At 58.9% G+C, this 26,629-nt stretch overlaps 4 protein-coding genes across 4 annotated transcripts in view; 2 read left to right on the top strand and 2 right to left on the bottom strand.

Moving 5' to 3' along the window:
• Positions 1–726: 726 nt before the first annotated feature.
• On the bottom strand, positions 727–1,729 carry UBA52 (ubiquitin A-52 residue ribosomal protein fusion product 1). Its single transcript, XM_039702455.1, has 4 exons — positions 1,357–1,729; positions 1,191–1,277; positions 998–1,100; positions 727–872 (listed from the first exon to the last, which is right to left on the bottom strand). The coding sequence occupies exons 1-4, from the start codon at positions 1,457–1,459 to the stop codon at positions 779–781; spliced, it is 387 nt and encodes a 128-aa protein (XP_039558389.1). The 5' UTR covers positions 1,460–1,729; the 3' UTR covers positions 727–778.
• Positions 1,730–2,851: 1,122 nt separating this feature from the next.
• Positions 2,852–5,118, bottom strand: KXD1 (KxDL motif containing 1). The gene is made up of 5 exons (XM_039702451.1): positions 4,968–5,118; positions 4,589–4,689; positions 4,353–4,505; positions 3,813–3,859; positions 2,852–3,317 (listed from the first exon to the last, which is right to left on the bottom strand). The coding sequence occupies exons 2-5, from the start codon at positions 4,681–4,683 to the stop codon at positions 3,082–3,084; spliced, it is 531 nt and encodes a 176-aa protein (XP_039558385.1). The 5' UTR covers positions 4,684–4,689; positions 4,968–5,118; the 3' UTR covers positions 2,852–3,081.
• Positions 5,040–11,086, top strand: FKBP8 (FKBP prolyl isomerase 8). The gene is made up of 9 exons (XM_039702422.1): positions 5,040–5,166; positions 5,435–5,725; positions 5,839–6,008; positions 6,300–6,388; positions 6,565–6,782; positions 6,856–7,028; positions 7,110–7,187; positions 8,995–9,132; positions 10,619–11,086. Exons 2-9 carry the CDS (start codon positions 5,449–5,451, stop codon positions 10,703–10,705), a joined length of 1,230 nt encoding a protein of 409 aa, XP_039558356.1. The 5' UTR covers positions 5,040–5,166; positions 5,435–5,448; the 3' UTR covers positions 10,706–11,086.
• A 2,494-nt stretch (positions 11,087–13,580) lies between these two features.
• Positions 13,581–26,629, top strand: part of ELL (elongation factor for RNA polymerase II) — a 49,471-nt gene continuing 36,422 nt past the window's right edge. Inside the window, exon 1 of the mRNA XM_039702414.1 lies at positions 13,581–13,766. Within this exon, the coding sequence (XP_039558348.1) occupies positions 13,632–13,766 (135 nt within the window). The 5' untranslated portion in view covers positions 13,581–13,631. The remainder of the gene's footprint in view (positions 13,767–26,629) is intronic.

Raw genomic sequence — 26,629 nt, 5'->3', positions numbered from 1 at the left:
GTTCCGCCGCCACCTGCAGGCACCGAGCGGCAGCGCCGCCGCTCCCGCTGCCCTGCCCCGGCTGCCCGGTGCTCTGCACGCACGGCCGGGGGCCCGGTGGGTGGGCAGGGGGGCTCCGGGGGCTCCCTGAGCAGGGGGTCCCGGTGCCGGTCCCTGGGCACGCGGTCGGGGGCTCCCGGTGGGTTTGCCGCCGAACAGGGAGAGCCCAGGACCGAGCCAGTCCCGTGCACGGCTGGCCGGGGGTCCCAGCAGTGGGCAGGGGGGGCAGTGTCCATGCAGACCCTGCAGAAGTGACCAGAGGGCTCCCAGGGCGTGAGCAGGGGTGTGTAGGGGGTCCTGGTGACAGCCACCCCCACGCCTGGGGGTCCCAGGGTGTGTAGGGGGTCCTGGTGACAGTCACCCCCACGCCTGGGGGTCCCAGGGTGTGTAGGGGGTCCTGGTGACAGCCACCCCCATGGCTGGGGGTCCCAGTCCATGAGCAGGGGGTTCTGTGTGTGGTCCTGGTGCTGGTCCAGTCCCCAGCCGAGTCCCCGTGTCCATCTGCTGTGTACACACGGCTGGGGGTCCCGTGGGTGGGCAGGGGGTCCCACTGCTGGCCCAGTGAGTGCTGCTGCAGGCCCTGCCCACCAGCAGCACCCCCATCCCCGCTCCCCACCCTCCCACACTGCTCCAGCACCGCCCCCCTTTACTGAAAACCACACTTTGGGTAAAAAACCACCAGCAAAGGAGGCTGAGCGCTGCGATGCTTTATTGGGCGGCGCGGGCAGGGCTGGAGGCTCTACTTGACCTTCTTCTTGGGGCGCAGGTTGTTGGTGTGCCCACACTTCTTCTTGCGGCAGTTAACAGCACGGGGGTGCAGGCGGGCGTAGCACCTGGGGGGGACAGGTGAGCAGGGACACGGGGCTGGGGGACACGGGGGGGACACGGGGAGGGGACATGAGAGGGGACACGGGAGGGGACACGGGGAAGGGCCACTGGAGGGGAGCCGGGCGCGTACTTGCGGCAGATCATCTTGTCGCAGTTGTACTTCTGGGCCAGCTGGCGCAGGGAGGGCTCGATGATCCCCCCTCGCAGGCGCAGCACCAGGTGCAGGGTGGACTCTGCGAGGAGAGATCCGTGTCACACCGGGGGGGAACCGCAGCTGGCACCCCAAAAACGCCCCCCAAAGCCCCCCGGGGTCCGGGGAGCACCTTTCTGGATGTTGTAGTCCGCGAGCGTGCGGCCATCCTCCAGCTGCTTCCCCGCGAAGATCAGGCGCTGCTGGTCGGGTGGGATCCCTGCGGGACACAAGCACGGCCGTGGGGACACCGGGAGGGCCCCGCGGGGCCGCCCCGCCGCTCCCGGCCCCGCCGCTACCTTCCTTGTCCTGGATCTTGGCCTTCACGTTCTCGATGGTGTCGTTGGGCTCCACCTCGAGGGTGATGGTTTTGCCCGTCAGGGTCTTCACGAAGATCTGCATCTTGGCACCGTCTCACTGCGGGAGCGGCGGCCGCGTCACGCCGGGCCGGGCCCGGTGCCGCCGCGTCCCGCCCCCGCCGGGCCCCGCCGCTCCCGGCCCCTCAGAGCCCCTCAGAGCCCCGCTCCCGAGCATCCCTCCCGGCATCCAGCCGCCATCCCGGGCCCAGCCCCGCTCTCCCGGGCCCAGCCCCCACCGCGCGTTTCGGGCCCTCCCGCGGGACCCAGACCCGGCCCCGGGCCCCTCCCGAGCTCCCAGCCCCGCTCCGCGATCCAGCCCCGCTCCCGGGTCCCAAGCGCCCGTTCGGGATCCCAGCCCCCCTGGCGGGATCCGGGGCCCATCCCGGGATCCAGGCCCCCGCCCCGGGCCCGCTCCAGCCCCGCACCGCGCGCACCGCGGCCGCGCTGCTGAGGGAAAGGGAGGCGGGGCCGGAACCGCGCCCGCGTCACTGCCGGCGGGGCACGGGCACCGCCCCCGAGAGCCCCGGTACCGCCCCCCGAGAGCCCCGGTACCGCCCCGGGGACAGCGGCTCCGCCCCCCGGCGGCTCCGGTACCGCCCCGTGACAGCCCTGTCTGTTCTATCACTGCCGGGGTGACACCGGCACCGCGGGACAGGGCACGGGAGCGGCTGCACGGACCGGGGACCAGCCCCGCCCTGAGCACAGGGCCAGGAGCGACCCCCAAACCCGGCACTGCCCCCGGGACTGACTCCCAAACCTGGCACTGACCCCCAAACCTGGCAGTGACCCTAGGAGTGACCCCCCAAACCTCGGACTGACCCCCAAACCCGACACTGCCCCCGGGACTGACCCCCAAACCCACACTGACCCCACAGCCCCTGGGACCGGCCCCACACTGACCCCACGGCCACAGGACTGGACCCAGGACCAGCCCCCGAGTGCCAGACCAGGTCACGCTGACCCCCGGACCCCAGAGCGGCCCCACAGCCATCCCCACGCTGTTCCACCACCCCAGGACAGGCCCCACAGCTCCAGGCTCAGCCCCAGCCCTGCAGTGCCACCCCCTCCCAGCCCTTCAGGACCCCAGACCCGCACAGTTCCTCCGTCACGGTGTGGTGCTGGTGGAAAAGGAAGACCCGGGGCAGCTCCTGCTCCCGTGGAGCAGCCAGCAGCGCCGTGAGGGGCTGAGCTCAGCACCAGGGCAAACGCGGCTCTCCCCGGGCTCTGGCTCGTCCCAGCGGCGCAGAGCTCAGCCAGCACGAGCCCAGCAGCAGCAGGGACAGACCCCGGTGGGCTCACAGAGCCCCCGAGACAGCACTCCTTACAAAACACGAACATCCGCGCTCCGAGAACGGCTTTTGTGCACCCAGAAATCTGCAGGGAGGGTGAGGTTTGGCGGCTGTCCTGGGTGCAGCGGAGGGAGCACAGGAGCAGAGGCATTTCCAACCCAGGGTTTACTGATCCCCCCTGAAGCCAGCGCTGCCTTTACACCTCAGCAGCAGTTTGGAGGCAGCACCTTCCTCCCTCAGCTTCTCCCAGCCTTGGCTTCCCTCTTCCCGAGAGAGAGAGAGGAAAAAACCAAAAAAAAACCAACCCAAAAACCTAAAGGAGCGACACACCAATATAAACACAGGCTAGAAAGTTCCGCAGGGCAGCTCAGGGCTCCTAGTCCAGGCCGCTGGCCGTGTCCTCGTCCGTGAGACTCTGTCCGTTCAGGGCAGGGCCATCGTACTGGCCTTGGGACAAATCCTCAAAATCCTGGCTGGTGGTGGGGGAGATGACGTCGGGGCTGCTGTCACACGACTCCGTGCTCTGCTCCGAGGTAGCGATGGTGGTCGTGGTGCTCTTGGGGACGGGGTCGAAGTCGTCGTCGTCCTCCAGGATGGGGGACTCGTGGATGTCTGCCGGGGGAGAGGGGGGTGGTGGGTTTGTGCTGGGGCGGCAGGAGAGTGATTGCAAGGGTTAAAAACACCCAGCGAGCCGCCAGAGTGTAAACTAGGGGGCGTTTGTCATTTCTTGTAAGTGGATTTAATGGGATTGCGGAGTTTTCTGGGTCCGGCACGTGGATTTGTGATTCCTGAGGGATGCCTCAGGAACAGGGACTCTTCCCACAGGAGGAAAACTGAGCGTGGAGTGCCAGGGCAAGGGGAATGGCTCCCAGTGCCAGAGGGCAGGGATGGGTGGGGTATTGGGAATCAGGAATTCCTGCCTGGGAGGGTGGGATGGAATTCCCAGAGCAGCTGGATCCCTGGCAGTGCCCACGGCCAGGCTGGAGCAGCCTGGCACACCGGGAGGTGTCCCTGCCATGGCAGGGCTGGCACCGGGTGGGCTTTGAGGTCCCTCCCCACCCAAACCATCCCACAGCTCCATGGACGTGCACATCAGGAAGCACTCACTGCTGAAAGCCTCCGGGTACTGCTTCGCCAGCTTCCCTTTGAGCGCCCTGGGGAGGAGAGCAGCGCAGTCATGGGGAGCTCAGCTGCCCCACGGCTCCCTGGCACCGCAAACAGACCCCGAGGCTGAGGGATCCCCACCCCAAACCCCCAGAGCAGCCCCTCCGCCCTGCCCAGCGCACGGGGGGCTTCTCAAGCCCACCTTTTGTGGGCACCCGAGCCCATCCCACCCGGAGCAGGACCCTGGAAACCCAAAGCTCCAACCTCCACTCCATCACACATTGCCCTTCCCCAACAGATTTTCCTCCTCAGAGCCCCCCAAACTCCAACTGTGCCCTGCTCTAACACCCCCAAACCCCCCACAAGCCCCCCAAACCACCTCCCGGGGGCTCCCAGCCCGCGCCCACCGGATCCTGTGGAAGATGGGCAACACACATCTTCCCTTCCCCAAGAGACCTCCCTCCTCAGAGCCCCCCAAACTCCAACTGTGCCCTGCTCTACCACCCCCGCAGCCCTCCCGGGGGGCTCCCAGCCCGCGCCCACCGGATCCTGCGGAAGATGCTGTCCAGGTCCTTCTTCATCTCCACCAGGCTGCGGGTGTGGTGCAGGAAGCGCTCGCTCATCTGCTGCATGCGCACGCTCGACAGGTTGTTGAAGTTGAGCAGCATCTCGTTGGTCTTCTCGAAGCGATCCAACCTGCGCGGGGGAGGCACGCGGGGCTCGGCAACGATCCCGGCCGGCTCCCGGTGCCGGTACCGCCGCTCCCCCCGGGCACTCACATGTTTTTCTGCGCCAGGATGATGGCGTTCACGTCCTCGGCGTTGACCATGCCCAGCACCCGCCCGCAGAACACCTGCGAGGCCGAGGGCTCCATCGTGACCTGCGGGACCGCGGCGGCGGCTCAGCCCGGGGCACCGGAGCCCCGGTGCCGGTAACGGGGTAACGGAGACCCCCCCCCGCCTTCCCCTCCGCGACAGCGGGACCCCTCCGCCCTGCCATGCGCCCAGCACCGGGTACCGCGCCGCCGTGCCCCGTCCCGGGGCGGCCCCGCACGCCGGTAACGGGGGTGCCCCGGCCGCCCCCGGTCCGGCAGCGCCGCGTTCCCTCGGGGACCGCCCGTGGTGTCCCCGGGGCCTCCCACCAGCAGTGCCCGCGCACCTGCGGGAGCCGTCCCGCCGCCTCACATGACGGGAGCGGCGGCGGCACCGGGGGCGGCACCGGCGGCCGCTCCGCGCCGCTTCCGGGTGTGCAGTCACGTGCGGCGCGACCCCGCCGCGTCACCGCGCCGAGCCGGAAGTCCCGGAGAGCGGCCGGCCGGGAGGGTGGCGACCCCTGCGGGCATCACGGAGCCTCTCCGGTACCGGTGCCGAGCCCCGGGCCCCGCTGCCCGCCGCGCCGGGGCGGCCGCGCTGGTGGCGGCCCCTTTAAGGCGTCGGGGCGCGCCGCGGGCGCGCGGCTGACGAGCGTGCTATCCCCGAGCCCCGCCCCGCCGGGCCCGGCCCTCCCGGCTCTGCCCCGTCCCGTTGCGCATCCCCCGCCCCCGGAGGGTCCCGGTGGTCTCCGTGCCGGCGGAGCCTCTCTGCCGGTAGGAGCAGCCCCGATCGCTGCCGTCTGTCCCGCTGCAGGTTGCGCCGCCGCCATGGCGTCCAGCGGGGAGGAAGCGAGCAGCGGCTCCCCGGGCCGGGCGGGCACCGGCGCCGGGGCGGCGGCGGACGCGGCTCAGCCGGACACGGCCGAGGATTTCGAGGTGCTGGAGGAGGAGGAGGAGGAGGAGGAGGAGGATGACCTGAGCGAGCTGCCGCCGCTGGAGGACGTGGGCCGGCCGGCGGCCCCGGCGCGGGAGGACGCGCAGCCCCCGGAGCGGGGCGCGGGGGGCGCGGGGGCCGGGGACCCCCAGGAGTGGCTCGATGTTTTGGGTGAGAGCACCGGCGGCCCGGTACCGGGGCCTCTCGGGCTCCCCGGGGCCGCACAAGGGCGGGGGCACTCGGGCTTCCCCCCCCGCCGGGTGCCCATGGTTTTTCTGTGCCAGGGAATGGTTTGCTCAAGAAGAAGACGCTGGTGCCGGGTCGGGGTGCGGAGAGCCGTCCCCAGAAGGGGCAGGACGTGACAATCCGCCTGAAGGCCACGCTGGAGGATGGCACCGTGGTGGAGGAGGAGCCCGGCCTCACCTTCACGCTGGGGGACTGCGATGTCCTGCAGGTGAACAGGGGGTGCCAGCTGGGGTGGGGGCACGACCTCCCCTCAGGGGCACGGGGAGGGCTGGGTCGGTGATGGGGGAATCTATAAATCTATAAGGATTAGAGGTGACATCCCGTTTGTGGGTCGCAGTGGCCCCTCTGTCCTTGCTCGTGCTCCCTCCCCATGGTGTTGGCCGAGTTTGAGGGGCTTTGGAGCCGTCTGGTCCTGTGGAAGATGTTCCTGCCCGTGGCAGCAGGTTGGAACGGGGGCACCTTCACAGCCCCTCCTGTTTTGCCGCGTTGTCCCCTGCAGGCTCTGGACCTGTGCGTGCAGCTGCTGGAGATGGGGGAGACGGCTTTGATTGTGGCAGATGCCAAGTACTGCTATGGAGCCCAGGGCAGGTGAGCTGGCACACACCGCCTGGGCAGGGTGGGGGAGCTGTCCCCAGCCCCCTGTCCGACCTCTGCTTCGTGTCCTGCCTCAAAAAACCCACACCTTTCCCTGCCCCTGGATTTCTGAGCCGGGGTGCTAAACCCGCACACCCCAGAGAGGTGACGGTGGCGGCCTGGCTTTGCAGGAGCCCTGACGTGCCCCCTAACGCGTCCCTGACGCTGGAGGTGGAGCTGCTGGCGGCTCGGGACGCGCCCGACCTGGAGCTGCTCAGCGGCACGGAGAAGATCCGCCTGGCCAACCGCAAGCGCGAGCGCGGCAACTTCTTCTACCAGCAGGCAGACTACGTGCTGGCCGTCAACTCCTACGACATCGCCCTCAGGATCCTGGGCTCCAGCTCCAAAGGTAGCTGTCCCCGCCGAGGCAGGGGGGCCGGGGCTGCCGGCCCTGCTGTGACCTGGCCGCGGGCTGCGTGCAGTGCATTTCAGCCCGGACGAGGAGGCCGAGCTGCTGGACGTGAAGGTGAAGTGTCTCAACAACCTGGCGGCCTCGCAGCTGAAGTTGGACCATTTCAAGGCAGCTCTCAAGTCCTGTAACCAGGTGCTGGAGCACCAGCCGGGGAACATCAAGGCTCTTTTCCGAAAGGGGAAGGTGAGGAGGGGGTCAGTGTCCACGGCGTGGCGGGGGGCTGGGGGACAGGCCTCACTGCTCCATCCCTGTGTCACCCTGCAGGTGCTGGCTCAGCAGGGGGAGTACAGAGAGGCCATTCCCATCCTGAAGGCAGCGCTGAAGCTGGAACCTTCAAACAAGGTAGGCTGGAGGTGTGTGCTCCCCCTGAGCTGGGGGTCTCCTGGGTGCTGCTTCTTCTCTCTTCTCCATGTCCCTACAAACCTCAGCAGGAAGGCTGGGACTCCCTGGAGCTGCCCCCAGCCCTGTGAAGGGAGGCTGGGAGTGATGCCCCACGTGCAGCGTGGCTGGGCTGGTCTCCAGCCTTATCTCCACCTTGTGAGGTTCCCTGTGGACCTTTGGTCCTGACGGTGGCAGGACTCCCTGCCAGCCCGGCCGTGCCGTGGGGAGGGTCCAGGCTGCTCCAGGTGCCTCGGGCAGTCTGTGCTGTGGCTGGGGGAGGTGGAGCAGAGCTGAGTCCCCACAAACTCGCTGAGCAGCCCCGGGAGTGAATCACCGGGTGCTGGGAGCAGCCAGAGCTCGGTCCAGCGCCCGGGCAGGGCGAGCTCTGGGTCAGGAATTTCCTGTCAGTTAATGATCAGCTGCAGGACTGGAGCCTCGGGAGAAATCAAAAACCAGTGCCAGGAAATGACCCCAGCAGGAGCGAGGCTGGGAGGAGACAGGGAGCTGTTGCCTGCACAGGGGTCGTCCTGGGGGTCTTGGCTCTCCAGATGGGCTTTGATCCTTGTCTGGATCTCCTGTATCCATTCCTTTCATGGGGGTTTCACCAGACTGTCTGGATTTATGTCGTGATCCAGCCCCTGAAGGTCACGGGTGAGATGTGGCATGAGCAGGTGCTTGGTGGCCCCACAGCACCTTCAGAGGTGATCTGAGCACCCTTGGAAGGCTGAGCAGGACCCCAGACCCTTCCATTCCCATCAAGGTCAGGGTGGAGAGGGAGCAGCACTGGGAGCCATTCCCCTGGCACGTCCCTGGGTAGGGCAGCTGCTCCCCAGGAGTTCCTCCAGGATGCAGCTTTTAATTGGAGAGGGCTGGAAAATCCAAGTGCCCGGCAGTGACGTGTCCAGTGAAACCACAAGTACAGCAAATTGCTGCCCTCCCCAGCCTCTGCCCGGGCTCCTGGGAAGTGGTGGTGCCTCTCCAGTCGCAGCGTGGGTGACTCAGGGGCCAGGCTACCGGTGCTGAAAACACTCCAGAAATGCTGGCTCCACCTGCCTGCCGCCAGGCTGGCACAGACATCCCTTCTCCTGACCCCTCCTGGGGGCACTGTGGGATGCTGAGGGCTGTCAGACAGCCCTGGTGAGCTCTGAGCAGGGGCGTTCTATGCTCCAGATGCCCAAATTTTCGTGTTGGAGGCAGCATTTTGGGCTGGCAGAGCGGGTGTTCTCGGGATGTGTCCCCCAGCAGAGGGCACAGCGCGGCTGTGCCACCAGGACCACCACAACGTCCTCCTGCCACCCTGCCCTGCCCAGCTCCCTGGTGCTTCCTGCTGCTTTTGGGGAGCCTGTGGGCCCCACGCAGGACTCGGAGCCTTGTCCTGCCCCAGCAGGTGTGGGCACGCTGCAGGTCTTGCTGCAATCCCCCTTCACACCGGGCTGAGTTTTAAGCCCTTTTTCCCAGACAGAAAGTGGGAGAGCTGGCTCATGTCTGTCCTCAAGGCAGACACTTTCCTGTCTCGATTAAAGGATAAAATCCCTTTCCTGGTGTCTGGCATCAGCCCTGGGCTCTGCTCCCTGCTGCCAGGCGGGGAGTGGCTCGAGCAGGACAGAGGGACACTGGACCCCCAGAGTGTCCCCTGGTGCAGCCCCATGGCACTGGGATGTGGGGCGAGATGAGGCCACATCACCCCCTCAGCTCTTCCTGGGTGGCAGGTCCCCTCCCTGGCAGGCAGGGATGGTGCAGGGCTGGTAACACCAGCTGTCCTCCCCAGACCATCCACGCCGAGCTCTCCAAGCTGGTGAAGAAGCACGCGGACCAGAGGAACGTGGAGACGGAGATGTACAGGAAGATGCTGGGGAACCCCAGCGCCGCCAGCACCCCCAGGAAGTGCAAAGACAAACTGCCCTGGGTAAGGCTGGTGGGGCTGGCTGAGTGGGTGGGCATGCCCAGGGGGTGTCTCAGTGTCCCCCAGGAGGGACACAGCCTGTTTTAACACATCCCAAGCAGGATGTGGTTGGTCAGGGCAGCGATCCCGCTGGGAGCAGGGGGCTGTGCTCTGGGAGCTGTGCCCAGAAAGCATCACTGACAACAGCCTGTGCTCCTGGCTGTGTGCTGGCTGTGTCCTGCCTGTGTCCCTGCCTGTGTCCCTGCCTATGTCCCTGCCTGTGTCCCTGCCTATGTCCCTGCCTGTGTCCCTGCCTATGTCCCTGCCTGTGTCCCTGCCTATGTCCCTGCCTGTGTCCCTGCCTATGTCCCTGCCTGTGTCCCTGCCTATGTCCCTGCCTGTGTCCCTGCCTATGTCCCTGCCTGTGTCCCTGCCTATGTCCCTGCCTGTGTCCCTGCCTATGTCCCTGCCTGTGTCCCTGCCTATGTCCCTGCCTGTGTCCCTGCCTATGTCCCTGCCTGTGTCCCTGCCTATGTCCCTGCCTGTGTCCCTGCCTATGTCCCTGCCTGTGTCCCTGCCTATGTCCCTGCCTGTGTCCCTGCCTATGTCCCTGCCTGTGTCCCTGCCTATGTCCCTGCCTGTGTCCCTGCCTATGTCCCTGCCTGTGTCCCTGCCTATGTCCCTGCCTGTGTCCCTGCCTATGTCCCTGCCTGTGTCCCTGCCTATGTCCCTGCCTGTGTCCCTGCCTATGTCCCTGCCTGTGTCCCTGCCTATGTCCCTGCCTGTGTCCCTGCCTATGTCCCTGCCTGTGTCCCTGCCTATGTCCCTGCCTGTGTCCCTGCCTATGTCCCTGCCTGTGTCCCTGCCTATGTCCCTGCCTGTGTCCCTGCCTATGTCCCTGCCTGTGTCCCTGCCTATGTCCCTGCCTGTGTCCCTGCCTATGTCCCTGCCTGTGTCCCTGCCTATGTCCCTGCCTGTGTCCCTGCCTATGTCCCTGCCTGTGTCCCTGCCTATGTCCCTGCCTGTGTCCCTGCCTATGTCCCTGCCTGTGTCCCTGCCTATGTCCCTGCCTGTGTCCCTGCCTATGTCCCTGCCTGTGTCCCTGCCTATGTCCCTGCCTGTGTCCCTGCCTATGTCCCTGCCTGTGTCCCTGCCTATGTCCCTGCCTGTGTCCCTGCCTATGTCCCTGCCTGTGTCCCTGCCTATGTCCCTGCCTGTGTCCCTGCCTATGTCCCTGCCTGTGTCCCTGCCTATGTCCCTGCCTGTGTCCCTGCCTATGTCCCTGCCTGTGTCCCTGCCTGTGCTCCTGGCTGTGGATCCCAGCCATGCCAGCTGCAGGCTCTGCACTTTGCTCCCAGCTCTGTCAGCTGGCGGCACACGCTGTCCCTGCCGCCACGCCGGGCACAGCCCTGCCTTTTTGGGCTGCCCTGTCCCGAGGCAGGGCAGGCAGGGCGGCACGTGTCCCCTGCCCCGGGCACAGCCCCTCACGGCCCCGTGCTCTGCCCCGCAGTCCATCCCCTGGAAGTGGCTCTTCGGCGCCACAGCCATCGCGCTCGGCGGCGTGGCCTTGTCCGTGGTCATCGCGGCCAGGAACTGAGGGTGGCACGGCCGGGGCGGCCCCTGGCACGGCGCCGGCGCCAGCTCCCGCCTGGCTCTGCCGAGGGGCTCCCTGGGGCTCTGCCAGCCCTGCCCGCGGGCTCGCAGCCCCCGCAGCACGGATGCTTTCCCTGCCGGAGTGCCGCATCTCTCTCCCGACGTTCCCCACATCCCCCCTGGCTGGGCGGGTGCAGGGACCCCCGGGCACCCTCCTGGCAGCCAGGGGCTCAGCCCCCAGCCCCGAGGGTTTGGGGGGGTCTCAGCCTCAGCCCCGAGGGTGTCAGGGGGTCCCAGCCCCAGCCCCGAGGGTTTGGGGGGGTCTCAGCCCCCAGCCCCGAGGGTTTGGGGGGGTCTCAGCCCCCAGCCCCGAGGGTGTCAGGAGGGTCCCAGCCCCAGCGGTTTGGGGGGGTCCCAGCCCCCAGCCAGCCCCGAGGGTGTCAGGAGGGTCCCAGCCCCAGCGGTTTGGGGGGGTCCCAGCCCCGAGGGTGTCAGGGGGGTCCCAGCCCCCAGCCCCGAGGGTGTCAGGGGGTCTCAGCCCCGGGGGTGTTGGGTGGGTCCGAGCCCCAGCCCCAGCCCCGAGGGTTTGGGGGGGTCTCAGCCTCAGCCCCGAGGGTGTCAGGGGGTCTCAGCCCCAGCCCCGAGGGTGTCAGGGGGTCTCAGCCCCCAGCCCCCAGGGTGTCGGGGGCAGCAGGAGCCCCTCTCACCGGCACGTCCTGGCTGTGCCCATGCCGGGTGCTGTGGCCCTTTTTGGGCTGCCCTGTCCCGAGGCAGGGCAGGCAGGGCGGCACGTGTCCCCTGCCCCGGGCACAGCCCCTCACGGCCCCGTGCTCTGCCCCGCAGTCCATCCCCTGGAAGTGGCTCTTCGGCGCCACAGCCATCGCGCTCGGCGGCGTGGCCTTGTCCGTGGTCATCGCGGCCAGGAACTGAGGGTGGCACGGCCGGGGCGGCCCCTGGCACGGCGCCGGCGCCAGCTCCCGCCTGGCTCTGCCGAGGGGCTCCCTGGGGCTCTGCCAGCCCTGCCCGCGGGCTCGCAGCCCCCGCAGCACGGATGCTTTCCCTGCCGGAGTGCCGCATCTCTCTCCCGACGTTCCCCACATCCCCCCTGGCTGGGCGGGTGCAGGGACCCCCGGGCACCCTCCTGGCAGCCAGGGGCTCAGCCCCCAGCCCCGAGGGTTTGGGGGGGTCTCAGCCCCCAGCCCCGAGGGTGTCAGGAGGGTCCCAGCCCCAGCGGTTTGGGGGGGTCCCAGCCCCGAGGGTGTCAGGGGGGTCCCAGCCCCCAGCCCCGAGGGTGTCAGGGGGGCTCAGCCCCGGGGGTGTTGGGTGGGTCCGAGCCCCAGCCCCAGCCCCGAGGGTTTGGGGGGGTCTCAGCCTCAGCCCCGAGGGTGTCAGGGGGTCTCAGCCCCAGCCCCGAGGGTGTCAGGGGGTCTCAGCCCCCAGCCCCCAGGGTGTCGGGGGCAGCAGGAGCCCCTCTCACCGGCACGTCCTGGCTGTGCCCATGCCGGGTGCTGTGGCCCTGCTGCCAGGACAGGATGGGCAGCGGGAGGAGGCATGGAGAAGGGAGCCGTGGGAAGCGATGTGGATGTGCCCGGGGGGAAATGCAGCGACATTCCCCGACTCCTGGGGGGCTGCCAGGGACTCAGCCCTCCTGGAGGTGCCCGCTGCCCTCCTGTGCACACCCCTGGAGCGTGCAGTGTCCAAGGGAAGCCAAAGAACCCGCGGTGGGAGGGAGGGATGGAGGAGGGGAGCGCTGGGGACCCCTGCCCAGGCTGCCTTGCTGTGGGTCCAAGCCCCTCGGGGGTCCCTCCCTGCCCCGCAGCCCCCCAGCCTGCCGCTGCCCACCCTCAGCTCTGCTCGCGGGGGGGTCGTAGCACTGTCCTGGCACCCCAAACTGACTGTGAACTTCCCAAATAAAGGACAATTCCTTCACTTTTGGGCCTGTTTATTGCCACGCATGGGGACGCATGGAGTCTGCAGGGGGGGCAGTGCTCGGGGGGGAGCCTGGCACCCCAAAGTCAGCCCTGGAGGGAGCCTGGAACCTCCAGGCTCTACCTGGGGGGCAGGGGGTCCATGCTGGGGGGCTCATGACTGGGGGGGTCTGCGGGGTTGGGGGTTCATGCCTGGGGGATTCACACCTGGGGGAGCACAGGGGGTGCCCACCACGGAGAGTCATGCCCGGGGGGCTCACGCCCAGGAAGGTACAGAGGGTTCATGCCCGGGGGGCTCACACCCAGGGATCTCATGCCCGGGGGGTCCAGAGTGTTCATGCCTGGGGGTCTCACATCCGGGGGTCTCATGCCTGGGGGATCCAGAGTGTTCATGCCCGGGGGGCTCACACCCAGGGGATTTCATGCCTGGGGGATCCAGAGTGTTCATGTCTGGGGGTCTCACACCCGGGGGTCTCATGCCCCGGGGGGTCCAGAGGGTTCACACCTGGGGGTCCCACACCCAGGGGGTCCATAGGGTTCATGCCCGGGGGTCTCATGCCCAGCGGGTACAGAGGGTTTATGCCTAGGGTCTCATGCCCGGGGAACTGGTGCCAAGGGGCTGCGGGGAGCTCGCACCCGGAGGGCTCAGTGCCCGGGGTGGGTCAGGGGGTCCATCCGGGGGTCCATCCGGGGGTCCCCCACCCGCCGCCCCCTCCCCACGCTCCCGCAGCGCTCCCGGCTGCACCAGACCACCCTCCCCAGCATGCCCCGCGCTCTTATTTACATATCCCCGCCTCCCCCTCCCTGCGGACCAATCCGACGCGGCGCCGGGTATCACCCAGCCAATCGGCGCGCGCGCTGCCCACCTCCTCGCCCCAGCAACAGGCGCCCGGCGTGGGCGTGGCCCGGCGGAGCTGCGCTTCATGAATAATTCATAAGGAGGGGCGTGGCGGCAGCGAGCGGCCCCGGCGGCCCAGGCGCGGAGGGGGAGACGGTCCCAAGATGGCGGCGCTGCAGGCGGAGCGCGGGTACGGGCTGTCCTGCGGCCGCCTCGGCCGCGGCACCCGCGTCTCCGTCTTCCACGTCAAGCTCACGGAGAGCGCCCTACGCGCCTTCGAGAGCTACCAGGCCTGTAAGGTACGGGGCTGGCGGGAGCGGGGCGGCGGGCACGGCCCCGCCGAGGGCGAGCGGGCGGCCGCCACGAGGCCCCCGGACGGAGCCCTGCGGGCGGCACCGGCGGGGATGTGAGGGGAGGTGAGAGGGGGGAGCTCCTCGTGAAGCGGGTGCGTGGCCTGGGGGCGGGAGGGCTCTGGTGGGGGGCTGAGGGGGTGCGGGGGCTCCCGGCCCCCCCTCCCCGTCCGTCCGTGAGTGACCGGGGAACCGGGAATGGGGTGGGGGGGGCGGCGATCCCGGTGCCAGGTGCCTGAGGGACACCGGAGGGGACCCGCGGCGCCCCTCCCGGTAACGCCCCGGTGTGCTCCTCGTCCCCGGCAGCGTTTCTGGGCCCCCCCGGTGAGTGACCGGGGAGGGGTCGTGATCTCCGCCGAGTGCCCCAGGGGCCCCGGGAGGTGTCGGTGCTTCCCCCCCAGCCCGGTGATTGCTGATGGGGGGACCCCCGTGTGCCCCCCCGGGTGTCGGTGCGGGGGTGGGCGCTCGGTGCCCCCCCGGGAGGTGACGAGGAGCTGCCGTCAGTCCCCGTAAGTGTCCGGGGAGGGGGGCGAAGGGACGTCGGTGCCCCCCCCGTTTCCCCGGTGAACGTGACGTGGGTTTCCAGAGCCGGGGGGGCGGCGGGTCCGTGCCCGGTGCTGCCATCCCGGGCCGGGGGGTCTCTCCGTCGCTGTCCCCTCGCCGGGACAGCCGGTTGTTCATCCCCCGCCGGCCCGGTGCTCCCCTCCCGGGAGTGGTGGGGGGAGACACGTTCAGACTGTATTTTGAAATTTCCAGATTGTCTTTTCCGTGCCGTTTCCTTGAAATGCTTCCAGAGAGCTTGTTAGTCATGTAAATAGAGAATAATGGCAGAGCTCGGCAGCTGGTGTTGGGATGGACTGGAGAGGGGTTCAAAACTGTCATTTTTTTAGTGTAATTTTATTTTTATTTTATTTTTTCTTTCTGCCTCTGATCCTGCGACGAGCATTTCTGTCTCCTCACCTTGCTGGGGGAAGCTGGGAGCCTAAACCCGTTTGTCATTAGGAGCGTCCTGCCTGCCAGCTTCTGTAGGATAAACCATATGTTGTCACAACACTATTTTTAATTTAGGGTGTTGGTTACATCACATCACTGAATTGGGCAATCTCTGTATGAGGACGAAGGTAATGACTGTACCAGGGTTTTATCAACTTATATTTTAATGAGTGTTTATCAGCATTATGAGAAGTCAGAAGAAATAAGTGACTTGGGTAGGGTGAATTATTAGCTTTTTTTCTCTCTGAGAAATGAAACAAATAATCCAAATAATTCTTACCTATATATTGGGAAAGCCTTTTATTTTGGGCAAGGGAGAGTAGGAAGACTACAGGCAGCTGCGTTAAATATTTTGGGAAGCTATTCCGAGTCCATGTCACACATGAATAGTGGTGTTTATTTTCTAAATGAAGTCTGGGCTCGGGATTGTTTGGTGGCCAATGGCCACTAATGAACTTTGCTTCCTCACCGCCACCCAAAAGAGAAATAGTCAGAGGCTCCTGGTGATTAACTGGGCAGGAAGGGATAAGGGCAGAAGAGCTGCTTGTTTGTGTAGTGAATAACGCAACAATTAGTGGGCTATTAAACACATGTGCTCATTCTGCATGGGTTCTATAAACAGTTTCCCCAGCTTGTTGAACATCTCAGCTTCCTCGGAAGCTCCGGCCCGGCCCTGCCAGGAGCCACCTCCAACACACCTTTGCAGCTTCTGTTTGTCCACTCCAGCCCTGCTTTCCTTTGGGGCTGCAGTAGTCCAATGGAAAAAATGTGCTCAGGCTCCTTCTGCTCGGTTTGGTTTGAAACGCGGTGGAAGGACGTTGTGTAATGTGGATAATGGCCTGGAATCCAGTGCTGCTCTCTGTGCTACCTGCAGCCCAGCATGTGCAGTCTGACCTGTTTGGGGCAGCGGGCTAGCACGTCCGTGCCATTCCTGCCACAGGGCTCTGTCCCTCTGCCAGAACGGGCAGGGAAATGTCTTCAGTTCCTTGCTTGAGTTTGTTCTTGGTCTAATAATAATGTATTGGGATTACATAATCCAAAAATGATCACCCAGCCGGGCGAGCTGCCATTTGTTTGGAGTGTCCCTGGTGCCAGAGCAGTTGCAGGCTTGGTGTGGAGCTGCACCATGTGTGGATCAGGCAGCAGGGCTGTGGAGAAACAGATATTTGTCTTGTTGGGCCTCTGCTGAGCTGTGCTCTTGCGCTTCTGCTGAATTGTCTGCGCCCTAGGGAAGGAAGTGGTCAGGGATCCAAATTCTCAGTAGGGTTTGGAGCAGCCTGGTCTAGTGGAAGGTGTCCCTGCTCGTGGAAAGGGTTGAAACATGTCAAGCTTTAAGGTTTCTCCCAGCACAAACCATTCTGTGATTTTGAGCTATTGATCCCCAACTCTTACGTTCCAGCAAGCTGTTCCTGTGTCGGGTACAGAGGACGTGGAGCTGCTGCTGAGGAGCTCCAGCTCACAGGGCTGCTGGCTTCTGATCCTGGGAAGGGTTTTTTGGTAGCTCACCTGAAAGAAATAGGAGCCTTAAAAAGAGAATTAGTACTGGCTTCACAGGGGACACAGTGAGATGTCACCCAGCTGCTCCTTGTGAAACTTGCTGTCCCTGAAACTGTTTCCCCACAGTTGTGAAACTGAGAGCTCTGGCTACTGAGCTCAGAGGGCTGAGCAGTGGGAAGTGTGTCCCAAGTTGGTTTGTCCACTGATGAAATGGAGCCAGTCTGGTGTGCTCACCTAAAACAGCTCTGGCTTCTCCAGGGAGTGTAATTCTAGAGCAGCCTGCAGTTTGCTGCCTTCCTTTTGGGGGTGTGTGTGTGGCTAGGCATTGCCACTCCCCCCAAAAAGGCAGGGCATGGCCATGGCCAGGTTGGATGGGGCTTGGAGCAATCTCATCTGGTGGGAAGTGTTCCTGCCCATGGCAAGGGGGTGGAGCTGGGTGGTCTTCAAGGTCTTTCCAAACCATTCTGGGATTAGATGATTCTGTGACTTCTTGTGTGCCCCCCAACTTTGCTCCTGCCCCTGTCAAGGTAGAAGGGAGCTCCTCACACCTGTGCCTTGCTTTCCTCTTTCATTCCTGTCCTTGGTGAGGAAATATTTTACCATCCTCACCTTATACCCTTAGTTATCATTCATCCTTTATTTTTCACATCTGGTTTTTTTAGCAGCATCCTGGGTAAGTCCCCATCTTCCTGCCTGATTCAGATGCCACATGGCAGACCTCAGTGTCCCTTGGCAGTAGCTCTGTCTCCCTTACAGCAAAGGTGCTGATGTCACATAAGCAGTGTTAGGGCTGTTCCTGGAACCCTTACCTGGGAATTTCCCGACTTCCACGTATTTCTGTAAACCTCTCTGTGGCTGAGAGGTGTTTCTTTGATTACAGGCAACGTGATGCACTTGCACACCTTTCCCTGTCACTTCATGTGTTGACCTAAGAGTGGCTGAACTCTGCTCTGGTCCTGCCTTGCCTGGTGGTTTTAGGAGGGTTAAAGAAGGTTGTAGCATCTCTTGGTGGTGGAGCTGAGCAGCACGTCCTGCTCCCGTGGTCCCTCTGTGCCCCTGCTACCCCAGAGTGTTTTGAACTGCAGCCACCGCTTGATTCGCTGGTGAACTTTGGCAGATGCACAAATATTTATTGGGGATAACTGAGATAACTAAAGCACGTTGTCCCTGTGCTCACCCAGCTGAATTTTGGGACTGTGGTCTGATGGATGTGGCTTCCCAAATCATCTTCCCCATGCTGCTCAAAGACCAACTGTGAGAGCAACAATCCCTTGGAAATGAGGGTTAACCCGACCCCTTGGAGTTGCTATTTATTGAAATAACTTTCCAGCCTTGGCTTTTGGAGCAGGTTGTGGAGATTCCTTCATCTTGCTGTGTTCAAAGCATGACACACAAAATGAAGGCTGTGCTGTCATTACAGGGTCTTTAGGGTAATGCATATTCATGCTGACTTGAGAATTGAAAGCTGCTTGCAGGTGTCAGGAGGAGAAGAACAATCCGCCTTTCCAATCAAAATTCATTGAATTATCTCAGAGCTTTTTGCATCATTCCTCCTTGCCTGTAACCTGTTTTTTCCTGTCCTATTAATTCACTGATGCTGTAGTCCGTCAAAATTGAGGCTCTTACGACATCGGGAGCATGAGTCGGTGACATGACTGCATGAATCAGAGAGGCTGGAGAGGAAGCTCATCGCACACGTACGGCTCATCAGCAGAACTGGGACAGGATCTGCAGAACACCCTGAACTGCCCAGCTCCTGCTCGCTGTTCTTCACGTTGACCCCAGTGTGGCACCTCCCATTGCAAGGAAGGGGACACAGAGACACTGAACATTGTGCACCAGGAATGTTTTGGCCCGTGGCAGTTTTCTTTCAATTATTTAGGGAAGCTTTTTCTCTCAACCGTACAGCATTTGGATCTGCTCAAATTATAGATTCATCTCTATAGTTTTCAAACGGCGTTGGAAGGAATTGTCTGTAATTTACATCTAAAGTGACGTACAGTTGCTATGGGATTTGGTGACAAATTATAAACCCATTATGCTTTTTTTTATACTGGTGGTAGCAGACTGAAGAACTAGGTCTAATTGGTGATGTGCCAAAGGAAAATAGAAAGTTTGTGACAGAATCTTTGTGACTGATGGGGCTTGCTTTTTTTTTTTTTTTTTTTTTTTTTTAATCAAACGTGATCTGCTTTTTATCAGCAAAACATACCCTACCATTAATTGGAGAGGTTGAATTGGAATTAGTAATTTTTGCTCTCTGGCAATACAGGGGGAAGCAAGGTAGAAGATTAACCCTTTATGTTATTTACATGGGGCTCTGTTGTTCTTTTTTTAATTCAGGTGGGATATTTCGGTTGTATCAGTGGCAGCTGGATGTGGTGATTCTGTTCCTTACCCAGCAAAATTAAACCCTTTCTCTTTTTCAGCATATTCTGATTTCTTACTCCACTTAAACAGCAGAAAGCAAAGCTATTATAATATCTTTTTAGCTTCTGTCTGAAGCATAGAAGTCTCTTCAGAACAGTGTGTCTCCAAGGACCGTGGAGTGGCTGCTGCTGGTCAGCTCGGAGTGCTCCTGCAGCATCAGGGCTTTTCTGAGGCCGTGTGAAGTGCTCTGTCCTGCTCACTTGGTTTTTGTCCTGGTGCAGCTTGGCACAGGGCTGGTGGCTGTTGAAACATTTCGTGCTGGCTCTGTTGGGACAGCAGCAGCTCCTTTATCGCTGCCGAGGGAGGGGAGCTTTTGTCGGAGGGAGCATTTGAGGTCTCCTCGGTAAATGGCCGTGTTATCTCCCGAACGATTTGCACGTTTCAGACCATTTAAACTCTGCCTGTAACTTGTAAGCAGAAACTTGTGAAGCGTCTCCAAATCCCTGGTGTTTGTGCATGCTGAAAAATGGGAAGGGACAGACTGCATGCGTCACTCCCGTACTAATTTGTGCCAGCTAATCCATGGGAGAAGAATACATTTTGGCTGACTTGGTGGTTTTGCTGCTAATGCACAGGAGAATGCGTTTGAATGGATGGAGTGGCTGCACGGGTTTAGGTAGACTTTGAAGGGATACCCTGTGTCTGGGATCCTGTGCTGGATCCCCTCATTTGGGATCACAGTGTGTGATATCCTGGATTTGTTTGGATTTTTGGGGAGGGAGGGGAAAGCGGTCGTCACTCGGCGTCACAACATCAGGAAGGTCGGGATCGAGTTACCTCTGAATAATTAAGGTTAATGCTGTTTCTGGAGGAACCATTATCTGCAGTGAACTTAGTGCTTGTGAAAAGATGCTGATAACCTGAACCGTGCTAATATTTCATCCAGGGTGGATACAGAGGAGGCATCACCAGAACTGGGCTTTGGTGTTCAACGTGCCTTAGCTTGACCTAGATGAATTACCCAGGAAAGGAGGTTGGATTTGCTGATAAGAGTTTTCTGGAGTAGCTCCTGTGTTGCTTAGAAACATCCCATGTGCTATAAGGCAACTTTTGCACACCCTGGTAATCTGGTATTGCCTTCTGACTGGGGATTTTGGTGGGTTTTGGGGTTTTTTTCAAGCATTTATATATTAAAGAGCATGTTAAACCCCTCAGCAGTTGGTTTGCTGAGTGCTTTGTGTATCCCTGCTGCACTGGGAGAGCAGACTTCCCAAAATCCAATCCTTTTTGCATTACAGTCTAGAAAAAACACAGCTCCATGCACTTGGTCTCTCCTTTCTTTACATTGGACTAGTGCCTTTTTCTAATTTAAAGAAACCAGCATTTGTTTAACTCAAAAAGAGGTCAGCTCTGGTGAGCAGGGCTGACTGAGCTGCCCACCTCCACCCACCTGGAATCTTCCCTGGTCTGGTCCAGTCTGATCGTGGTTAACCCTCTGCTCTCCCTCTGTGCAGGCTTTTATGCAGGAGAGAACACTTCAGTGCACGTTTTTGTGGAAAGCTGAGATACTTCTCCTCTTGGGCTCCATTCTGTGCTGTTGGGTTTAATGGTAGACGCAGACTTTGTCCTTGAGGTTCGTGTCCACACGTGATGCAGTTCAGCAGGTACCACAAAACTTCCTGAGAGCGACCAATTGCCTAAATCTTTGCAGTATTTAGATTTCATCAGCACAAACATCCTCTTGGCTACTTGGCTCTTTATTTTGAGCACGTATGAGTTCAGCTTTGAACTCATATGTGCTCATATATTTCATTTATGCTTTGATAAGAGCAGCCGTGTGGCAGCTGGGGCAGGTTCATGTGGGATCAGTGGTGGGGAGACAGGAACAGGTCTGGAGGAGCTGGGGCTGCCCCAGCCCTGGAAGAGTCCCAGGTCAGCCTGGAGCAGCCTGGGATAGTGGAAGGTGTCCCCATGGGGTGGAATAAACTGGATTTAGTGGTCTTTCTAACCCAAACCATTCTGTGATTCTATAGGACAGTTTAAGCTGATTGTTGTTACTTAGCAAGAGCAGACGTGTGTTACTTAAAATCCTAACAAAAATCCCAGCAGGACGGAAGGAACTCCGGCTCAATCCATATCACTGTGCCCACAGGATCCATATTTTCTAGAGCTGAGGTGGAAGAACTAATTTAATCTTCCTTCTCTATTCCTCCCCACTGAGGCCCATTCTGCGATGGGCTGCAATCGGTGTGTTATGTGCCAGTTGTGGTTATTTGAATCATATTTCCACATTTCAGTGTCTAGACTTTATGTTTGTGTGAGTTTTGTTGTACCTTTCCAGCTCCGGCGCTGATTTCAGTTGGTTTTGGCTCCTGGTTTCTATGAGAAAATCAAACGGGCTGTGTTTCTGCCTTTCCCAGTCCCCAAAAAAGAAGGGAGCAAGGGAATGGGTACAACTTGGTTTTATAAGCTCCTTTGCCACCATTTTTCTGTGTTTTGAGAAAATCTGTGTGTGGATGAGCTGGGTTCTGCCATTTGGTGGCCAGCAGGTGAGAGCCAGGGCAAGCCACTGATGGCTGCAGATCAATTTCTGCCTGCTTCTTGCCCTGAGAGAAATGTGCTGTGAAAAAAAGGGATGATCTTGATACAGACCAGCAAGGCTGGGAAAAAAGTCACTGTGCAGACTTTTTTTGGTAAAAAACAACTTTATAATCCACGGAAGGAGAGCATTTATTGAAAATTAAGCAGCTTTTTAATTGCTTGCATGCACTGGGCTTTGTTTTTTGCCAGCACTTGTGGATATTGAGGATGATGGATGTGGCTGTGTTTGTTTAGTGAATAGGAGGGTTGGTCAGTTTGTGATGCTCAGAGAAGTTGATAATGACACCAAACCTGGATAACACGGACCTCACTGTGACCAGGAGGTAGAATTGGCTTCAGAATTGTTTGTAACAATACTGACTTGTGCAGAGAACTGTGGAGCCCTGAGCCAAGGCTGTTTTCTGTGCTCCTGGTATATAATAAAGTGTATTATGGCAAAGTCAGTGAAAGGAAATCATGTTCCCAACTCCTTGTTAACCTTTAAAGCTTGCTGCCATCAAATGTGAAAGGCTTAAGTGCAGCTGAATAGCAGGAAAAATCAGAATTTTTCGTGGGGAATGCAGAGAATACAAGCAGTGTTCCAGCTTCTCCCTGCACGTCGGTGCTCCCCGGTGTTCGAGGTGAGCCGGGGTGCTGCCAGAGCCGTGCCTTCACCTCTTCCAGGGAGCTGAGCAGAGTCAATTCTTCCATTCCTTCCCCATCCAGGATTCAGTGGATGCTTTTTGGAGCCCGGCATGGGCGGAGTAGCAAGGAAGCAAATTTTTCCACCCTGCCCGAGCTTGGGCAAGCGGAAATTTTGCCTTGGAAGCCATATAAGGCCGGGGAGCCGGCTCTGGCTGGGCTCACCTTGCAGCAGGATGCTGCGGAGGGAGCAGCCCTCGCTCCCAGGGAGAGTTGCAGGCCCTTTGAAGTGCTCCCTGTGCGTCTGCCACTTGCCAGAGGGACGCCCTGATTAGGTGACAGCAGCTCATTAACTCCCCGACTTTTGTGGGGCTCCAGCAGCCGGCCCCAAACGGAGGCGGAAATTCGTGATTCAGAGTGAAACTGCTGTAAAATGACGGAGCTGGGAAGGTCGGAGCCTCTGTCACAGGGTGTCTTCATTTCCTTCAGCAGCGTCTGAGGCAGATCCTGCTGACTGCAGCCAGTGCTGAGCAGGACTTTGCTCCGAAACGAGAGTTCCTGTGGCATTAAAATAGATTTTTGAAAAGCCTGGCAGCACCTGTTCCCCCTGCCAGGGATGTTCAGCCCTCAGAGCTGCCGGAGCCCCAATCCTGACCTCTGCTTCTGCTTCTCGCAGAATTAAGAACAACTTCTGCTCCCATAAATAGTCCCTTAAGAAGTGCGTAGGAGCTCTGTGACCAATTTCTTTTGAAAAGTGCTTTCAGTGACACCCGTGGCTGTGACCTTGCTCGCTGTTCCCACCCCGTGTCCTTGCAGGGCAGCTGTGTTTTCATGGGAGCCTGGTGGTCCTGGCCACAAGCTCTGCTTCCTTCTCTCATTTTTAATCAACGCTGAAAAGAACCTTTGGTTATCTGAGTGTTTTGTGGGAAGCTGCTGCTGCTTTTCCTGCTGCAAATCCCAAATGCCTCCTGCCTCCTTGAGGTCTTCGTTCCCTAATGCCACTGAGGTGGCTAAGCATCTGAAAGCTCCCGTGTTCCTGACACATGTCACAGCTCCCAATCCTTGTTTTATTCCAGAAATAGTGTGGTTTTCCAGAGGAGAATGATGCAGCCAAGCATTGTCACAAACCAGTTCTCCCAGCCTGGAGTCTTGGGGCTGGTGGAGAGTCCCCAAACACCCAGCTCTGCTCAGGAAGCGGCTTCGTGTTTAATCTTTGCAAATGTGGAAATGGGAAGAGGGAGGCAGTAATGGGTAAAGTAAAACATATTTAACCTTTAGGGACGTAAATGGGATATCTTGGGTCTGTTTGGAGCAGGCGCTGGGGTTGACGTGGAACGTGGTGGTGATTAAAACCAACAGCAAACATTTTTCTGCTCATGAATTACGGACTTTGTTCTTAATGCATTAAAATCTAGAGCACTTTGGGGTTTCTTAACTTGAAGGGGGAGCAGAAATAGATTTATTACCTGGAAGGTTTGATGTTATAGTTCCAGGCATGTTTCCACAACCTTCCTGCAGCCATTTGGAGCTGTACCTAATGTGGGTGCTGCCTGCATCGGGCTGCAAGTTTGAGCTCTCTCATACAATTAAAGCCATTTAACTGCATCTACAGACCTTTTACTTGTCATTAAGACTAAATTTACTGACGCTGACAGCAGGAAGAAACACATTTACCCTAACTCAGATGGGCTAAGAGAGCAAAACGTTCCAGCTAACTATGACTTGCCTGGATTGTTAAATTTAGACCAAAAATTCTGGTCAGACAATTAAGTGCCGGCTCGGTGGCCACACCACTTCTTTTGCATGTGTGAATTGGCTGAGCTGCCTCTGTCAGGCAAGAGAGATTCTCTGTCTGAATGTCTGAATTCTCTGCGGGTTTTTGGGCTCAGACCTGGGGAGTCTTTTCGTGGCACTGTGGTCGCTCCCTGTTTGGTCAGCAGCCCTGGTATGTTTTTCCTCTTCTTATCTGAAAATTTTTCATGTTTATTTTTGGAATTCGTTGTAACCTGAACTTTCTCAGGTGTCCTTGCGGAGAGCAAAGAAACATCTAACTTATTTTTTAGGTAGATTTTTGCCAGTTGAGAAGAGTGTGTTCTTTCTTTCACTGTTTGTCGCTTTATTTTTGGACCAGGTTTGTTACTGACCAGCCTGGCAGTGCAAATACAGAGGTAGCTGAAACAGTGCAGGTTCTGTGCTTCTTGCTGAAGTGAAGGCAGCACCTAATTTAACTTCTTCAGGCAACTGCCTTCACTTTTCTCCTGGAGAAAGCATCCCTGGAAGCTGGAGGAGGCTCTTAGCAGAGGGTATGTAACACCAGGTTCTATCATAGGGAATCTAGAGAGGTTCTCTTGCTCAGCATGTTCAGCTGGATTTTTCTTGGGCAGCTTCCCTCAGTGATAGGAGAAAATCTGGACTATTTGAGTGCTTTATTGCTGTCTCCCCTGTGGAGATGGCAGGAAGTTTGGGTGACAGCCCTGCTGAATTCCAGGTGTCTGTCAGGTTGTATTCCCTCTGTCCTGGTTGGCATCGGAGCACCTCTGTTTGCCTGGAGGCCAAAAGAATCTGAGTCTGAGCATCTTGCTTTAGATGTTGAGGTTGCTCTGGCTCCTGGGGTGTTGCTGGTGGGATTTCTCTGGGATCCTTCAGGATCCAGGCTCTGACTGGTTTATCACAGCCTCTTCCAGCAGCACTGTCTGTGACTGTGTGAGGAACATCTGAAGATCATCTTCAGCAGAACTTTCTCAGACTAGTAATTACCCTTCCCTCCGAGTGTCAATAGGATATAGCTGGGCACAAGGAAAACAGAACTGGTCCAGGCTTGTTTTCCTGGGCTCAGCAGTGTGAGGCGAGATTTGTTCCGGGATGGTTGAACGGGTTCGTCAATCTGATCTCTCAATTGTCTTTCTATATTTTTCCCTTGCAAGAAAAGGAGTAAAGCCCTGTGGAAGATAAGGATCGTTCTGATGTTTCAGCAGCTCATTTAAGCCACCTTATGAGCACATAGGCAAGTGAATCAGCCCTGGTGTCTTCATATGTCCTAAAATAAATTAGACTTTCGTAAGCAAATTCGGTGGGTTTGAACTGCTGTATTTTCATTAAAAGATTGCAGTGGAGAAAACGCTCTTTAAAATTCAGCCTCGGGGTTGTGTTGTTCATTAACTGATAGTCACTCCTGTTTACCTTGTGTGATAAGTCCCACGTTAAGAATGGCCAGCAGTGCTGATGCCGTCACAGTTGCCCTTCAGAGAGAATTGCTCTTTTTTTTTTTATGGCTGGCTTTACTGACAGGTGGGAGTTTTTTTGGAACTCAGATAAATGCAAACAGCCACCACGTACCTCTCCTAATCATGGAAAACCACTTGTTTGGCTTTTATTTTTTTTTTTGTCCCCCTGTTCCTAGCAGCTTGGTAACGCTGTTGTTGGTACAAAGGTCATTTAAAAATCTGACATGTCAGCCCAGCAACATACTGCTCCTTAATGAGGCTTAAAACCAGCGTGGAGCTGCCTGGTGGAAATAAATTTGGAGCTGCAGAATAGAGGGAGACATGTGAACAGCTTCCTGGGATGGGATCACCTGGCTTTGCTCACACCTGCCCCCCTCCCTGCATCTCTCCTGGGTACTTGCAGTTCTCTTGCATAAAGGGGTTTAATTTTTCCTCTTGTTATTCAAATGAGCCCAGGTGTTTGACAGCACATTTGTGTTCTCAGAAGAAAAGCAACGAAAATACCTCCTGAAAATCCAGGCACGATGTTTTTAAAATGATTCTTTCCTGTGTTTGAGGTTTTCTCTCCTCCCCACCTTGGCCTCCTGCTGCCCCATTGAGGAGGTCCTGCGACACCTTGACTTCACCCCCAGCTGGCTGAAGCCCTGCTGTCCCTGCTGCTCCCCAGGATGTCACTTGCCACTGATCCCAAGCTCTTGAACCTCCCTGTTCTCCGTGGCACTCCCTCAGTCCTTTGAATGTCTGAAGGCTTTTCCTCTAATCCTGTTCCCCAGCACTACTGGAATTTCAGCACCTTCAGCCTCGCCTCAGCCTTTTTGGCTCTTTGACTGTTCTCCAGTGAAAACTAGGTCAGAAACAACCGTCAGCTTCTGATATTTCACTGGTCCTGTTTTATAAGTTGTAACCCAGTGTTGCTGTGTTTAATCTCTTGCTTTAATTTTCACGTATGAAGTGTCTCAGCTCGCTCTGCCTGAGCAGCCTGACACAGTAAAACTGCTCCAAATAACATCTTGCTGTAACAGCCGTGTTACCTTGATTGGGGCTGAAAAGATGAATTACCTGCTTTTGTTACCTACAATGCTGGAAATGCCAAACTGACAGACTTTTCCACCAGCTCTCTCTCAAGTGTACATTTGCTGGTAATTTTGGAGCTGTACTTAGCCAGCTCTTTGTGCCTGTGTGGCTTTGTAACCTGATGGGTTAAATAAAAACAGCTTAAAAACAATAATAATAATAATAATTGGAAACCCACAGGTTGCTGAAGAACACAGCAATGCAGCTATATTGGAAGGCATTTAAGAGATTTATTTTTAACTGAGTTGGAGCTGACTGGACCCATTCAGCGTTTTTATAAAACTATTCTTGGAATGGTACTCGAAGTGTGAGCTGAGGTGCCTCAGTGTTCAGTGGACTCCACCTGGTGTAATTCAAGAGTATCCTTTTTTCTTTCTCTCAGGCAGACTTGGAGCCAGCCAGTGCTGGAATCCTTGGGTGTTCCAGCATAAA

Source organism: Passer montanus, unplaced genomic scaffold (assembly GCF_014805655.1).
Source record: "Passer montanus isolate IOZ18808 unplaced genomic scaffold, ASM1480565v1 scaffold156, whole genome shotgun sequence".
NCBI lineage: Eukaryota > Metazoa > Chordata > Aves > Passeriformes > Passeridae > Passer > Passer montanus.
The sequence above is the reverse complement of the archived record's forward strand: the minus strand, read 5'-3'. Positions and strand labels throughout refer to the sequence as shown.

Bases quoted from the DNA above. Each gene is read 5' to 3' on its own strand.
- UBA52 (XM_039702455.1), bottom strand. From the start codon at position 1,459: ATGCAGATCTTCGTGAAGACCCTGACGGGCAAAACCATCACCCTCGAG. The intron at 1,278-1,356 runs GTAGCGGCGGGG...TGTGTCCCGCAG, and splicing joins CAAGATCCAGGACAAGGAAG to GGATCCCACCCGACCAGCAG. The intron at 873-997 runs GTACGCGCCCGG...TGTCCCCCCCAG, and splicing joins GACAAGATGATCTGCCGCAA to GTGCTACGCCCGCCTGCACC.
- KXD1 (XM_039702451.1), bottom strand. From the start codon at position 4,683: ATGGAGCCCTCGGCCTCGCAGGTGTTCTGCGGGCGGGTGCTGGGCATG. The intron at 4,506-4,588 runs GTGAGTGCCCGG...TCCCCCGCGCAG, and splicing joins ATCCTGGCGCAGAAAAACAT to GTTGGATCGCTTCGAGAAGA. The intron at 3,860-4,352 runs GTGGGCGCGGGC...TCTCCTCCCCAG, and splicing joins AGCATCTTCCGCAGGATCCG to GGCGCTCAAAGGGAAGCTGG.
- FKBP8 (XM_039702422.1), top strand. From the start codon at position 5,449: ATGGCGTCCAGCGGGGAGGAAGCGAGCAGCGGCTCCCCGGGCCGGGCG. The intron at 6,783-6,855 runs GTAGCTGTCCCC...GGCTGCGTGCAG, and splicing joins CCTGGGCTCCAGCTCCAAAG to TGCATTTCAGCCCGGACGAG. The intron at 9,133-10,618 runs GTAAGGCTGGTG...TCTGCCCCGCAG, and splicing joins GCAAAGACAAACTGCCCTGG to TCCATCCCCTGGAAGTGGCT.